The sequence below is a fragment of the Crocodylus siamensis genome, chromosome 7 (assembly GCF_052110815.1).
Source record: "Crocodylus siamensis isolate JL-2025a chromosome 7, ASM5211081v1, whole genome shotgun sequence".
NCBI classification, from domain to species: domain Eukaryota; kingdom Metazoa; phylum Chordata; order Crocodylia; family Crocodylidae; genus Crocodylus; species Crocodylus siamensis.
Genome location: NC_143401.1, coordinates 81,946,104 through 81,962,833, shown reverse-complemented (window position 1 = coordinate 81,962,833; position 16,730 = coordinate 81,946,104). Strand labels below are relative to the sequence as shown.

At 43.9% G+C, this 16,730-nt stretch overlaps 1 protein-coding gene across 1 annotated transcript in view; it reads left to right on the top strand.

Annotated features, from left to right (window-relative positions):
* Positions 1-16,730, top strand: part of DMBT1 (deleted in malignant brain tumors 1) — a 162,575-nt gene that overhangs the window by 111,061 nt on the left and 34,784 nt on the right. The window contains 2 exon segments of the mRNA XM_090058728.1: positions 2,354-2,526; positions 3,646-3,973. Coding sequence (XP_089914854.1) covers positions 2,354-2,526; positions 3,646-3,973 — 501 coding nt within the window.

The window sequence follows — 16,730 nt, the reverse complement described above, 5'->3', positions numbered from 1 at the left end:
TCTTAAAAACAGATTAATGAAATGATATATATTTCCTTGCGCTGCTTTTTGGGTCAGATCCTAGTCTTAATCCAGGGAAATATCCATTGGAGTTGGACTCAACTTGTTTCGCACTATATGAGATGGCTGCATGCCTTTCCCTAACTAATTCATTCTCATTTATCTGAAGATATGCTTTTTATCACAACACTGATTTGCCCGAGTAAAGGATTCAGACCACACTAAGGACTCTTTAGTTCTAACTCACCAATTATCACCTCCCAGTGACTGTAAAGCTCATTTGGGCATGAGAAGCCAAGGCTAAACTTTCCTCTAGCTGCCCCTCTGCTCACTTGCTGTGAGCTCTGTAATCACTGAAGATGAGAGAGGCACAGGGGGTTTGCCAGTGACTCTTCTGCACTGCACTTCCATTACCAATAATCAGTCCAACAGGAGGAGAGACAAGTAAGAGGCATGGATCTTAGAAGGACTCTACTTGAATTTCCTGCTCCTTTCCTTCTAGGACATTGCTATTTTTCTAATGTTTCCATAAGACATGCCGAGTACATGGGAACCTGAGGGCCCTCCCCCACTCAGGAAGATGGCTATCATCTCAAATATGTAAAACTTTCCACATGTTAGCCTCCCTGCCTCCTTGAAAAAATAAAAATTGGTGTCTATGGTTTCCATATGTCATAAGATCAGAATAGCATATTAATTAGGTCTGTGCAAAGTTTCGGGTGGTGACTCAATTTGGAGGAGGTTCAGCTTGATTTGGTGGCCAAATTGCCAAATCTGAATTGAATCAGGGGAATGATTAAAAGATCAAAATCTATTCAAAGCTCTCCGAATCTTCGGAAAAGATTCGGGGAGCTTTGATGATTCAGGCAGTCAGGGAGCTGCAGCCGACTCCGAGCTGGTAAGTACTAGGGGCGGGAGGAGGGGGGAGGGGACCATGGGGGGGACCCTTGCCAGACCCGATCGCCTGCCTGCTCCCTTAGCCCCCCCCCGATCCCTGCCCGCTCCCCCAGCCCCCCCACGGCTGCCCTGCCTGCCCCATCTCCTGGCACTTAACAAAAAAAGTCCCAGTGCTCACCAGGTGCTGCCAGGCAGGAGGGCGATCCCCGCTGCCCCCCCACTGCCCCACACTGCATGGGGGGCTCTGCATGAACCTCCCCCGATGCCTGCCCCACTCCCCCACCCCTTCATGAGTGCCCCGCCTGGGCCAGCTCCAGCCCTTTAAGAAAAAATAAATGAGAAAAGCCCCTGGACTCACTGCTTCTGCAGCAGCTTTGAGGCTTCTGGGGGCTCATGCAGAGCCCACACATGGTGCGGGAAGCCCGTTGCCCCCCCTGCTGGCAGAAGTGGTGAGTCTGGAGATTTCTCGGGGGGGGTTCTTAAAGGGCCAGAGCCATGGTGGGTGGAGCAGCCATGGGGGAAGTCGGAGGGCTTGTAGAGAGCCCCCCACACAGCGTGGGGCAGTGAGGGGCAGCAGGCATTGCCCCCCACCTGGCAGGACTCGCTGAGTCAGGGCTTTTTTCTAACAAGTGCCAGGAGATGGGGTCGGCAGGGCAGCAGCCAAATCTCTGAATCGAATCACTGTCCTCCGAATTGGATGAATCCGAATCTGAAGCGAATACTAGCTGCTTTGCACTGGCCTAATATTAATCATAATATGAGGGTGGCTTGAAGGCCTTTGGGATATTTGGAGGCAACCCTTGAAATAAACCCAAAGCTAAAGTTTAAACATTCCTTAAATCAGGCTCTAAATTTGATGCCTCTGCCAGCCTGAGATCTAGAATGCTCCCTCCCTCTTTCCCCCAGTCCAAAAGAGCACTCTAGCTGTCAGACTAGAGGATAGCTGCACAGAGACGCGCTGCACGCTGAAGCTCTGCCCAGCCCATACCGATTGCCACTGATGAAACACACCGCTCATAAAGACAGAAACCCTAATTTGCTGAATTTCATTATAACAGTTAATCAGATGCCTTAAATGCTTAAGAAAACAGAAGTGAAAACATGCGTTTCGGTCTATGTTCTCCTTCCCCCACAACTTACACATGCAATGGATAACGTGCTTAAATGTAGTACTGGACATAAGGAAAAACTTTATTTTCCAAGTCTCCAGAGTCTGGAATAGATTCCCCATGGAAGTGGTGCAAACATCTACTCCGGATATCTTTAAGAAATGCTCAGATGCTTATCTTGCTGGGGTGATCTGATCCCTGCTGACTTCCTGCCCCTTGGGCAGGGGGCTGGACCCGATGATCTTGCAAGGACCCTTCCAGCCCTAATGTCTATAAAATCTATGAACAATTTATCATAATCAGATGCCAGGCTATACTAATGATATGTGTTTTTCCTTTTCCCCCAGCACTTGTGTGCATGCCAGAGCACATGCATGTGGCAATTAGCAGAGACTATCTCCACTCATATGGCTACTCTACAGAGGATATCAGCTTGACTGACCTTTACTGTAAACCAAAGGTGACATCATACCTTGTCGTATTTGATATACCATACAATGGCTGTGGCACAAGGAGAGAGGTATGATACTGAATACCTACCTACAGAAACAGATCTGTTTTAAAAGTAGAACTCATCTTGTGAAGGTCTGCGAATTGAAATGTGCACCACTAGACACAGGGATGAGAAGTGGACCAGTGACTGCAGGGATATTTGAAGGTTCAGATTGAAACATTTAAGTGTAGGAAGGACTTGTATAAAAAGGAGTAAGAACATTTTTAAGCACTTCTCCCAAGCACAAGTTCTTCATGGATAACAGTAAACACTTAAGTATAATAATTAAGTCACTTCTTTAGGATTACTCACATGCCCTTTAAAATACAGAGTGTTTAAAGTCCTTGTGCAACTTTAATTTTCTTAACTGTGGATGTACACACGATAGAAGCAAACTATCAATGGCAACTGAAAGCACAATTCATTAGGCTTTAACACAATACAGCGCAAATTTCTAGACTTAGACATAACTGCCATCTTTTGTGATACATCGTTCAAATTTAAAGTTGCACAAGGTCTTCATAAATACCTTGTATGTACCTCATTGCTTTGGAAACTTTTTTTTTTAAACTAAATTATGCATTATGTATTCAAAGCTTTCAACAGATGTCTTTGGATTCAATTTAAATATATTTCACATAACTTGTGGTTATATACTATGTAGCCAACAAGGTTGTTTAAAAGCCTTTTGACTAGACTTTTTTATTCCCAATATCACTTATTGACTTATTGGGACTTTCTATAGAAGCCACATGATTATCTTATACCAAAATACACACATACCACACAAACATTTCCCCCAAAATTCAGCCATACAAAATTACAGTGCATGTCTGAAAGAGGGGGGCTGATCTTTCCTCACCGGAATATAAGCACAGAGACAATGTGGTTTAATGACTGCCCAGATGGTTGTGCTTCTCTCTGGTCCAGGAAACAGCAGAGGTAGAGTCCAGTGTTAACCCTCACACAGACAAAGGCTGCTACAAATCCTTACCAACTGTGAGAGGGTCAATTCTGTAGCATGTGCCTAAAGCAACCATGGAACAGGCTGAGGGCAAGTGAGCTGCTGCATGCAGTCAAATATCTCCCTTGGAAAAATTTTCTGCATTAAATAATTCTGTACTCTTTCTCTAACATGCCTAACAGGGAAACAACAATACTATTACCTACACTAACCTAATCAAAGCAACCTCTTCGGGTAACACAATTAAAAGACAAAAGGATCTTCACTTGCAAGTCAACTGCAAAATGCTCCAGGACACCTGGATACAAGTCATGTATCTTGCTGACAATGTTATAGAGGTTAGCGAAACTCAATACAGCAGATATGATGTGAACCTGACTTTTTATGAAACGTCGTCATTCTTACAACCGATCTACGACTTTCCATACTATGTTGATTTGAACCAGACTTTATACCTTGAAGCTTATCTTCACAGCTCTGACCCAGATCTGATGGTGGTTGTAGATACGTGTATTGCATCCCCCGATCCCAGTGATTTTACAACAGTGACATATGATATAATCAAGCATGGGTAAGGATTTTCTCAATCAAAATTTGTCTTTATTTGCAGTTGTGTGGAAGTTTGTTTTTTTCTTGACTTATGCATTTGTTTTTATTTATGGATGAATTTGAATGGCGCTAGCCTCAAGTGTAGCTAGTATCCACTGAATGTTTGATTTTTATATTGTGGGACCATGTTAGTGGAAGGACGCTCTGTTATAGCAGGACATTTTTAACATAGGTCTCTTCCATGGTGGGTAAGTCTTTGGAATCCATCCCTAGCTGTAGTGGAAAAAACTGAGATGACACCATCATCTCCCCAACAGTTTTGTGAACCTTTCTCTGCAAATTTTATTTTTCCAACCAAAACAGTCCAGTTAATTTTACCTAACTGTATGAACACTTCCAGAATTGTTGAAACTGAATGTTCATGAATTTACTGTTTAAAAATGTTGCTCATCTATGATCACAATTGAATTTCTTTTCAAAGAGTTTATCTCTGGAATCCAGTTATGCTTTTTCCTACTATCCTGCTGCTTTATTTTGTTAATTATTCAGGTGTATTGGGGGCTGAATACCTTGCAGAATACTGAAAACTCTATTTCAACTAAGTGTATATCTTTCTGCTGATATGTAGTGTTGTGTTTGATCTTGCCATCTTTTCTATACCTGCCTTAAAACACCTTATCAGTTTATTTTCATGATCACTTTTGTTTGCAGCTGAAATCAAAGTGTTTATTGTTGTTCCAGTGACAGAATGATTTATCTGATTTGGCTTAAACCCTGCTCTATTTTTAAAAGCTATGTAACATGTAACCTGGAAAATTCGGATAGAGGAGAAGATCTGGGTTAGTCTGAAGTAAGACAGAAAGCAGGGCAAAGTGGCTCTTTACAGACACTAACTTGTTCAGAGAGCAATGAGCTTGTCTAGGCTACGCCCTACTTTGGCATGAGTACAGTAGCATGGCTGTTCATGTGTTCCCATGCTTGCAAGGACATAGCTTGCAAGGACATGTGTTTAAAGAGTCTAAAACCTGTACTTTTCTGCATATGGGGTGAGATATTACATATAGCTATCAGAGCAGTCAGGGATGTATATTCTGGTATCTCTAAACCAATGATGGTAGATGTGAGGACAGGTATAACAGTGGATAGAAACTCTGGTCATATGCTCTCCCTCTAAAGCATCCAGTCCTGCCACTGTTGGGGACAGGAGGCTGGGCTGGAGAATGATCATTGTTTGCACATAGTGGGTGTATCTACACGTGTGCAGTAATGTACAGTAGCCTATTTTACGGAGAATTAAAGCATCACATAAAAAAATACAGTTACACTAATATGCTGTAAATAGGCTACTGTACATTAAGCATCACATTAAAAACTGTGTGCTTTCAGTACTGTGCATTAGGGCAATCGAATATGCATTTATTTATTACCTCACTTTGGAGGTAGTAAATTTAATGTGCATTAGGAAAAGTGCATTAATGCACATGTAGACGCACTCAGTATGGTGTTTCTTATGTTCTTATGAAATTTCAGCTGTCTAAGAATGAGTTTCTGTTGTCAATGAACAACTTTTTTTTTGTGGTGGTATTCCAGTTGTATAAAAATAATTAAAAATACTGGAAAATAGAGTGAAAGTTCAAAATAATTCAGGTAAGGTAATATAAAACCAGAACATGTGGAAGTTACATTTAGAAGAAGTCACTTTTAAAGTGGTTTAAGAAATTCCTGTCTAGGACAGCTTATAAAAACAAGACGGTCCAAAGGACCTTTCTAAGCATTAGTCTGATAGTGGTCCAATAACCTATAGAAACTGAGATTATCCGAAGAGCACTTTATTTCCTTGTGAATATTTGATGGGTTTCTTGGACTTTATGTGAGAACTGGGCAATTTATTCCAAGATAGCATCTGCGTGTGGAAACAGAGGAGTTCAGCTCCTTATCCCTGCTAATTGAATTGAACCTGAATGCACTGGCATGAAATTATACTATCTCATGAATTTACCACCTTGACAGGAAAATGAAACTTAAAAGAGAATAGAAAGTACTTCTGTAGCTGATCATGTCGAAACCTTGTTCCACTGAAAGGCTCACTTTCTTCCCACACCCTACACAGAAATCGAAAGGGTGGAGGCAAGCGAGATAAGAGGTTGGAACATTGTATAAACACTTAGTAATGAAACTGTTCCTGCATTTAAGAGCATAAATCAAGGTCACATTCTCTCCCAGTAGTAAAAGTTAGATCTGCCTCAGTTTCAGCTGCGACATAGGGATCATTCATGTGGCAGCCTAAATATCTGAATCCCCAGCACCAGGTTCCTCTGTTAGATTAGCTGCCAAGATATTTCCAAGGCACCTCTTTGCAATTTGTTAGTCCTTGTCCTCATCTGTGCATAGGTTTAACTTTAAACATGTGAATGCAGCAAGGCTACTCACTCTTAAGGTTGTGCCTTACTGGATGGAGCAATCAGTGTTGCCCATTTTGCTTTCAGAGAAGCCATCACTTCTAGTTTTACAAGTCTTATTGACTGTTTCATATAAATACACATTTTCTCTTTGCTGTTCATATTGTATTTTATGTTCTATACTTGGGCTTAAATGTATCTATTTGCTGCAAGTGATTCATTATTTTGTGTTTTCACCCTTACTAGATTTATTTTTTTTCTTCCTTTTCAGGTGTGTTAGAGACTCTTCCTATGCTACATACTATTCACCCCACACATACATGGCCCGGTTTAAATTTAATGCCTTCAAGTTTATTGGCAGGCATCCATCTATTTACCTGCAGTGTAAGATGGTGGTGTGCAGGAACGGTGATTATTCCTCCCGATGCTACCAGGGCTGTCTCAGACGTGCCAGGAGAGAAACTAGCTCTTCTGAGGAAGAACTGCCTTTTGTTGTTGGGCCACTGAAGCTTCAAAAGTAGAAATGCAGGTAAAGTTGCATAACCTTCTTTGTACTTAATAGTGGAGTTTTGCAAATTATTATGATTTATTGACGGTTTGACGTTAAACATGAGGGATTTGTATATTAACTCATTTTTTTTTATAGAAAGTATTCCCCATTTAGCAATTTCAAATGATTTAATCTGCACATATAAAAATGTTAATTGAGTCAGAGTTACAATGTTTACTCCAGTTCCATATCATAACTCCACTGAATTCATTACCCCTGTTCATGAGAGTCTTTAATAATTCCAGTAAAAATACCTTTCTCATTCCTGGAAAAATCTTCATTCTCTAACTCTTCTTTCCAATGTTCAACCTAAACCACCGCCCCACTTCTAGTTATGTTTTTTTGTAGTAATCCTTCCTAATCTATAGCTTGTTTTACATGTCTCTATGATCATGTATGAAATAAGACAAAAGAAAACGATATCCAAGTTTGATCTTGGACTCATTATTTTAATGTACATTGCCTTTGATCTGATATCTTTGGAAAGAGCTAGAGCAGGAAAGCAAATTGAACAAACTATTTTTCTCTTCACTCACAGAGCTGGGCCCAACAGATCTTCTGGAAGACATGGATTCCCATCGTTCATTATTCCTTCTGCTGATAATCTCCGCTTATAGCTATTACAGGCTGCTTATAGTTAGTACCGTGGACTTAGCAATTATTGTTATCACTTTTGCTAGTTTTCTTTTGGGAAGGAAATTCAAGAAAGAGATTCTTTATGAGATGATGAAGAGAAACGTAAAGGACATAGGAAGTTAGTGCATATGCATTTCCCAATGGTACATTTTCTAGCCTATGTGCTTGTTACCTTTAAATGCCAAATAAACCTTTAAAGAAAGATGAAAAGCAAAGGTGTAAGAATTTGTTTTTACAAGTTCAGACTAGAAATGGGTCTGAGACTAAAATATCTGCACCTGACAAAGGCTGGAGACTCAGGAAAGTTTGACTCCGCATCCCTTTGTTCAATCAGCTGCTATCTCTAATAATGGGCTCAATGCAAAGCCTGTATCTCAGCGACCAGCTCCCTCTCATCATAGTAAGTCTAGACTTTGCAACACAAAAGCTATCTCTAATCTAGATAAATGGAAATTATTCTACCTTCATGTTCCTGGTATTTTGTAATGCCATTCCACAGGGTATATGTGAGAACCCTTATAAAGTATTGCCTGAGCATGCAGGAAGGATGGCACAGCAATTAGAGTGGTCACATGAGCTAGAGTGGTCACACGAGCTGTGACCGTGGGCAAAACAGTCTCCACATTCCTGATGATCATTAACATGGAGATAACCTCATGGAAGTGCTGCGAGGACATGAATACTCTCAAGTTTGTTAGGCCTGGTGGGATGGGAGCCATGTCAGTACCTAAGGAAGTTGCTTTGATCGGTGGCATAACTAGGGTGGGATGAATGGGGCAACTGCTCATGGGGAGAGAGGAGCATGAAAAAAATGACTGCTATTGGCAGCCATGTGATTGCAGTCATGATGGTGCCGCCAGCTGGAAGTCAACACCCCCCTAGGTGCTCAGCTGCATCCCTGCACTATGGGGCTTTAACATCTTAGCCATAATAAATCCCAATCAGACTTGTGGGTGTGGATGTATAGGACACACATACACACACCTGTGTTCTATTATATGATCTAAATATCACTTATGGCACAGCTACATCAGCCAAATACATAATCGTTTTAGACTCCATTAATCTTTGCATCTGAATATACAAATATGATGTTTGGATGCAAGCACAGGTTTCTCTCATCCTATCAAGGCCCGTTCCTTTCAACAGAGCAGAAACCTAAAATTGCAAACCATGATTACATTGCTCAGATACAACATTGAAAGTTTCTTTATATTACTCACCGCAACAAATATAAAGTATTTGTCCTAATTTGTAACATTTCTAATTTAAAGAACAGTTTAAATGAAAACAAGAAGAGGAAGTGGTTATAAAGTACTTCTCTAAGTATATCAGCAAAAATACAATGTATACATTTAAACTTCTAACTCATGCTTTGTCCTGCTGAAGACCTGGGTCCCTCATAAAGAAGCTTTGCCAAGCAACACTTTGTGCTGTTCTTTTATTTGTGTACAGACCAAGGATGTTACAAAATGCACTTTTAGGTATGAGATGTGTCTATTCCTTCTTCTACCACATAGACTTAACACGAAACCAGGCAGGAAAGACACCTGGGGTCAGCTGACCCTAGAAAGCTGACTGTCCGGTCTCCTCTTGAAGATTTCCAGGGTAGGCAGTTGCATCACCTCTGGAGGGAACTTATTCCACAGTCTGGACACTCTAGCTGTGAAGAAGTTTTTCCTAATGTTAAACCTGAAATTCCTGGAAGACCTTGGAAGAATCTTGGAAACACTGAGATATTCCATAGATTCAGAGATGTTAGGGTCAGAAAGGACCTCAGTAGGTTTCATAGTTGTAGAGTTGGAAGGGACCTGAGCAGATCATCGAGTCCGACCCCCTACCGTGGCAGGAAAGAGTACTGGGCTCAAACAACCCCAGCAAGGTGTTCATCCAGCCTCCTCTTAAACACCCCCAGGGTAGGAGCCAGCACCACTTCTCTTGGAAGTTGGTTCCAGATCCTAGCCGCCCTGACCATGAAGTAGCGCTTCCTGATGTCTAACCTAAACCTACCCGCTGCCAGCTTGTGACCATTATTCCTGGTCACTCCTGGTAGTGCTCGGGGGAACAGGGACTCCCCCAGTGCCTGCTGATCCCCTCTGACTAGTTTGTAACAGGCCACTAGATCCCCCCTCAGCCTTCTCTTATGGAGGCTGAACAGGTTCAGGTCCCGCAGCCTCTCCTCATAAGGCCTGCCCTGCTGCCCCCGATCATGCGAGTGGCCTCCTCTGGACCCTCTCCATGCATTCTGGCTAGGAACCTATGTGAGTAGTCAGACCTGGCTGTCTGCTCTTCCCAGCAGATGTCTGGAAGCTTCAGGTCACCCATGATGACCACGTCCTTTGACCTAACTACCTCCGTGAGCTGACTAAACAATCCCTGGCCTAGCTCTTCGCCTAGGTTGGGTGGTCTGTAGTAGACCGTCACCATTAAAACTCTTTCCCCTCAACTGCATTGTTTTCTGGTCATCGCATTCAACACTCTGCCCTGGGCAGGAAAGAGTGCTGGGGTCAGACGACCCCAGGTAGGTGCTTGTGCACTCTCCTCCTGAAGAACCCCAAGGCAGGGGAGAGCATCACGTCCCTTGGATGCTCGTTCCTGATTCTGGCAATCCTTACTGTGAAGAAGTTCTTTCTAATGTCCAACCTAAATCTGCTCTTTGTCAATTTGTGGCCATTGTTTCTAGTTACTCCAAGGGGTGCCCTAGTAAATAGAACATCTCCTATTCCCTGCTGCCCTTCCCTGAAGAATTTATAGGCAGCCACAAGATCACCTCTTGGCCTTCTTTTGTGAAGGCTGAAGAGATCTAAGTCCCTCAGGCTCTCCTCATAGGGCCTTGCCTGTAGGTCTCTGACCATATGAGTGGCCCTTCTCTGAACCCTCTCAAGATTCTCCACATCCTTCTTGAAGTGCAGTGTCCAAAACTGGACACAGTACCCCAACTGCAACCTGACCATTACCGTATAAAGGGGAAGCATCACCTCCCTGGACCTGTTCATCATACATCTGCTAATGCATGATAAAGTATGGTTAGCCTTGTTGATCACTTTGTCACATCGATGACTGACATTCATCTTGGAGTCAACTATGACTCCAAGATCCACTTCCATTGCTGTGATGCTGAGAGGTCCTCCCCCAGCCTGTAAGTGTGTTGGTGGTGCTTTTTGCCCAAGTGCAACACTTTGCACTTGTCTTTGTTGAACTGCATCCTATTTCATTTTGCCCATTTTTCCAACCTGTCCAGATCTGCCTGGATCCATTCCCTACCCTCTGGTGTATTAACTTTGCCCCATAATTTGGTATCATCTGCGAACTTGGACAGGGTGCTCTCCATGCCCTTGTCCAAGTCATTGATGAAGACATTGAATAGCACTAGTCCAAGGACCAAGCCTTGTGGGACTCCTGCCCACATCTTTCCAGACCAATATCGACCTGTCCACCACCACTCTCCGGTGTGACCCCAAGCCAATTTGCCACCCACCTGACCGTGTAATCATCTACATCACAGACTGTCAGTTTATTTATGAGAACAGAATGAGATACCATATTTAAGGCCTTCTTAAAATCTAGGTAGATGACATCTACCTTGACTCCTGCATCTAAGCATTTTGTGACTTGGTCATAAAAAGAAATAAGGTTAGTCAGACAGGATATACCTGCAATGTACCCCTGTTGATTTCCTTGTGTGAGCCCTTGCTGGGCTCACACAAATGTGATCCTTAATGCTTTTTTCCAGAGTCTTCCCAAGAACAGAGGTGAGGCTAACTGGCCTATAGTTTTCTGGTTCCTTCCCCCTCCCCTTCTTGAAAATAGGGCCCACACTGGCCCTTTTCCAGTCTTCTGGGACCTGACTGGAGCACTGTGAGTGCTTGAACAACTGTCCAGTGGCTCTGTATGACATTGGCCAATTCGTTCAGCACCCTTGGATGAAGTTCATCAGGGCCCGCAGATTTGAACACATCCAGTCCCTCCAAGTGCCCCTTCACTAAGTCTGCACTAACAGTTGGTGGGCTGGTGTCCCTCCTGTGTCTATCTATGATCCAATTGGGAGATTTGTCTTGGTTTGTGCAAAGAACTCATTGAAGAGCTCAGCTTTGTCCCCCCCTCTCTGTCACCGATTGTCCTAGTTTGTCCTGTAGGGGTCCTGCACCTGCTACCCTGCACCTTCCTTTTGCTCTCTATATACCTGAAAAAGGACATTTTGTTGTCCTTAATTTTTCTCACCATCCTAAGTTCTAATCCTGCTTTGGCCTTCCTAACTGATTCTGGAAGTGTGAGCCAAGGAGGTATACTCCTCCTTGGTAGCTAACCCCTGTTTCCATAACCTGTATCTCTCCTTCTTTGCCTTTGGGCTTTCTTGGACTTCCCTGTTCAGACAAGAAGGATTCTTGGCCCCTTTGCCCCCTTTTCTGTGCAATGGGATTGTCTCCCTCTGTGTCTGTATGATTGTCCCCTTGAGGAGCGACCACCCTTCCAGGACCTCCATTTTGCCAGTGCTCTTGAGCTTTAATGCTTCATTAACTAATCTCTTGAGCACACTGAAGTTAGCCTTTCTGAAGTCTAGCACTCCAGCCCTGCTCTTTAATTTACTCACCCTTCACTGGATAGCAAATTCAATCAATCAATGGTCACTATCCCCTAGGTTACCTTGTACTTGCACATTCTCCACCAGGTCATCCCCTGTAGTTAACACCAAGTCCAGCAAGGTGTTTCCCCTAGTGGGTTTGTTTACCTCCTACATTAGGTGGAAGTTCTGTATGCAGGTAAGAACCTACATGAGTGGTTAGATTTGGCTGACACCTCTTCCCAGCAGATGTCAGGGTAGTTTAGGTCACACATGACAACCATATCTCTCAACTGTATGGCCTCTGAGAGCTGTCTGGAGAATTCCAGGTCTATTTCATTCTCCTGGTGTGGTGGTCTTTAGTAGACCCCCACCCTCACTACCAAATCCCTTTTCCACCTATCCCCCTTGTATCCTGGCCCACAGTACCTCAGTTTGGCCTTCCTCTGATCCCATCTTGATTAAAGAGGATGTATATTGTTCCTTAATATAGGGAGCAATACCCCCCCACTTTTTCCCCACTCTATCCTATCTGTACAACCCGTAACCCTCAATGCCTACTGCCCAATCATGAACAGGGTTCCACCAGGTTTCAGTTAACCCAACCAAGACAGAGTTGCTGTTTGCAAGCAGGAGTGCAAGTTCCTCCTACTTGTTCGCCATTTTCCTAGCATTAGTGTAGAGACATTTAAGCCCCTTGATGTGTGCCCTTGGTACCCGCCTGTCCTGATGTCTATCAGGCTCCTTAGCGCTTACCTTAGTTCTTACCTGGGCAGATCCAGTGCATGCTTGTGGCTTTCTGATTCTTGGTTCTCCTTATTCTTTGATTCCCCATCCCATGACAAACCTGGTTTAAAGCCCTTCAAAGGAGATCAGCCAACCTGTAAGAGAGCAGACTCTTACCTTTAGAAGAGAGATGAACACCATCTTGTCCTAGGATTCCTCTCTCATGGAAGTGCTAATCGTGGTTATAGAAGCCAAAACCTGCATAATGGTACCAACTCCAGAGCCACAGGTTAACTTCCCTGATGCAGGCATCCTGATGCTGATGGCTACCACTGACTGGAAGGATGGATGAGAAGACCACCTGTGCTCCTGACTTTGTAACCTGGCCCCCTGTAGTCACTCATGATGCAGTCCGGACTACTTCTGGCTGCATCATTCATGCTCACATGGATGAGAACCGTGGGATAGTAATCAGAGGGCTGGATGAGGTAAAAAATCCTCACAATGATGTCCCAGATCCTGGCTCCGGGTAGGCAGCAAACTTCCCAAGCCCCTCTCTGCATCTCAGCAGGGAGTCACCCACTACAATAAGCCACTTCCTCCGGCTGCTCAGTTGTTGCTCAACCTGCCTGGTGTTTGTTGAGGACATGTCTTCCCCTGCCGCTTCCTCTGCTGCATCATCCTCCACTGCTGCCAGGACTTTGTATCTGTTCTCCATTTGCATTGGGGAAGCAGTCACAGCTGAACACTGTCTGGCTCTGGAAGTGACCATCCTCCATTCAGCTGTCTTGGGACTCTCCCATGATGTCTCTGTACTAGATATCTAGTCCTGCACAGAATGAACGTATCCATCAGTCTCATCCTCTGCAACCCTGATCCCCAACAGCCTGCTCACTTCTGCCTGGAGTTCCCTCATCTGCCCCTCCAGGGCCTCAATCTGGGCACATATGGGACAGGCAAGGGAACCCCCAGTCCCCACGCTACCCCAGGCCTCAGAGGTCCTGCTAGGTAACCCCCAGAGACAGGGGGCCAGGGAACTGCTGACCCAACCAAGGGGCCTGTCTGGGTGGACGCCTCACAAGAGCTCCGGGCCGGAGGCAGCAGCAGGGCAGGGGCCCTGGATGTGCTCCATTTCACCACCCCTATAGTAGCCCCCTCCTCATTCACTTACCTGAAGTCTCTGTCAGAAGCTCCTATGTACTCCTACATAGTGTGTACTCCTACCACAAAACTGCCTGCAAACTGCTCCCCTCTTGGCAGTCCCTGGTTGCTGGACCCCAGGTCACAGTTCCATTAACATCCATATTGGTTCTAGCATGATCCTGATTTTTATATTTCCTTTTCCAGAAAATAGTAGAAGCTATTTTTTTTCTTTTGCAATTGCTTCAGGTTAGGATGTCTCTTCATTCTGCATTTTAAATTACCCTTGCCTTAAATTTTCCTTGAAAAAGACCCCTATTAGCTCAATCAGTCCTTTTTGCTTTCATTTCTTTTTGTTCTTTGCTCTTGGCATACTTTTCCTTTTCATAAACTTAACTGTGTTCTACAGTCTTCCTACTTCTCTCTGTACCTGGCCCCTGAAATACTTGCTTCTAGATTTCCTGAATTGTGATGACTCGTGTATTGATCCTTTGATTTTTGTGTTCTCCGTTGGTTTCTTTCTGTTGTTTTCTCTGCTTCTCTGTATTTTAACACTAACTTATTCGACAATTATTTATTGTATTCTTGTAATGCCTACAGGTCCTAGGAATGGACTAAGACCCCATTATGCTAAGCAGCATGAAAGCAAGGAAGAGAAACGGGTCCTGCCCCGAGAAGTACACCAACTAAACTCTTTATATATCATTACAACAAAAATATGGGGGAAAGACTGGGCTGTTGCTCTGACATGGGTTTCAGTTTTTCATTTTATTCTTTCCAAAATCTGTATAATCAAGTAAAAGGCACAGTATAATGGGGAGAAGAAAGAAGGGAACAGTGTTGCTCATACGTGGAATTTTTAAAGGTTATTTGTCAAGCTGTAGTAATCATGTGATGTGGAGTAATCTATTCATATGGTCTCTCCAATGTCCCTTCTGACTAATCTTGCAAGCTATGAGCTTGGCCCTACTCATATGACCCTTATTTAAGTCAATGGAAGTTCTGACAGGAAACCTTGCAGAACTGGTCTTGGGTAGTACCAGGCATTGCAGTCTGGTAAAAAGAGTTTGACCAACTGATACTTTCCATTAGCACTTTAGTTGTTTACATTAGCTTTCAATAATGCCTGTGTATGCCTGACCCCTAATCTCATAACTGAATATACTGAAATGATATCAAGTGTTTCATATTAGGCAGAATTATAATCAAGTAATATAATCTACTTCCTTATTATAAATATATAGACAATACAAGACTATTTTTCTTTCTCTTGGACTAATTCCCTACTAAATGCACTGTATATACACAAATCCAAGCTGAGGTTTCTCTCACCATTCAATAAGGGGAAGAAAGTCCCTCATTGTAGATTCAAGCACACAGTGGGTGGTGGCGGCTGTGGCTTTGACCTCTGATTCTGTCCCAGAGCCTGGGATCAGAGTCAGAGCTGCAGCTGCAGCTCTCCCTGAAGATTTTGTTCCTCCCCGTTTCTCTTGCTGCTGCCACTTCTTATAAGAGCTCTGGCTCTGGCTGGGGCCCTGCTCTTGCTCATGCAGTGACAGTAGCAGTTCTGGCCCTGGCCCTGGTCTTTTTTCTGGGATCATGGCTGGGGCCTGGGCTGGGGTTGCTGCCACTGCTACTGTTGCTGCATGACTGGACTGGGACCAGAGGTAGCACGTGCTCTGTGCTCCCTGCCCCAGGGGCAGGCAGTGGCGGTAGGTAGTTGGTGCAAGTGGTGAGCAGCAAGGTGTGGCAGAATGCAGGCACCCTATAGGGGGTATGTGAGTCAGGCAGACGGCAGGAGGTACGAGCATTGCAGGGGGGCAGTATGGGGCATGCCAGTACCATAGGAGGGCAGGCAGCAAAGTGGTCAGGGAGCAGGCTACTTGGCTCCCATGCTGCCGACCTCCCTACTACCTCTCCCCTTGCCACAGCTTGCCCCAATACAACAGTGAGGGAAATGAATTTAAGACAATCCTCCAATATTTAGATTCTATACATGGAATATTATAACATTCATAATTTTTCTGTGTCTGGAATCTAATTATCGGGAGGCCATGTTAAATTCAGAGTCATCTTGGATTCAGGGAAATGCAGTAAATTGGCAGAGTTCTGAAACTGATAACGACTAAAATTTTGAAGAAGTGCCATACTGAGATGTACATTAGGTCTTGACCCGTGTGGTTAAGCAGACTTAGGAAGTAGTCGGATGTTAGAATCATAGAAAATTTGGCTTGGAAGGAACCTCAGGAGGTCATCTAGTCCAACCCCCTGCTCAAAGCAGGACCATCCCCAGCTAGATCATCCCAGCCAAAGCATTGTTTAGCCACATTTTAAAACCTCCAAGGATGGAGCTTTCACCACCTGTCTGGGTAACTTGTTCCAGTGCTTTACTACCCTCCTAGTGAGAAAATTCTTCCTAATATCTAACCTAAACTTCCCTTGCTGCAACTTGAGACCATTGCTCCTTGTTCTCTCATCTGCCACCACCGAGAACAGTCTAGCTCCATCCTCTTTTGAACCCCGCTTCAGGTAGTTAAAGGCTGCTATTAAATCCCCTCTCAGTCTCCTTTTCTCTAGACTAAATAAGCCCAGTTCTCCCAGCCTCTCCTCATAAGTTAGGTACTTCAGCCTTCTCACCATTTTTGTTGCCCTGTGCTGGACTCTCTTCAATTTGTCCTCATCCTTTCTGTAGGGGGGGACCCAAAA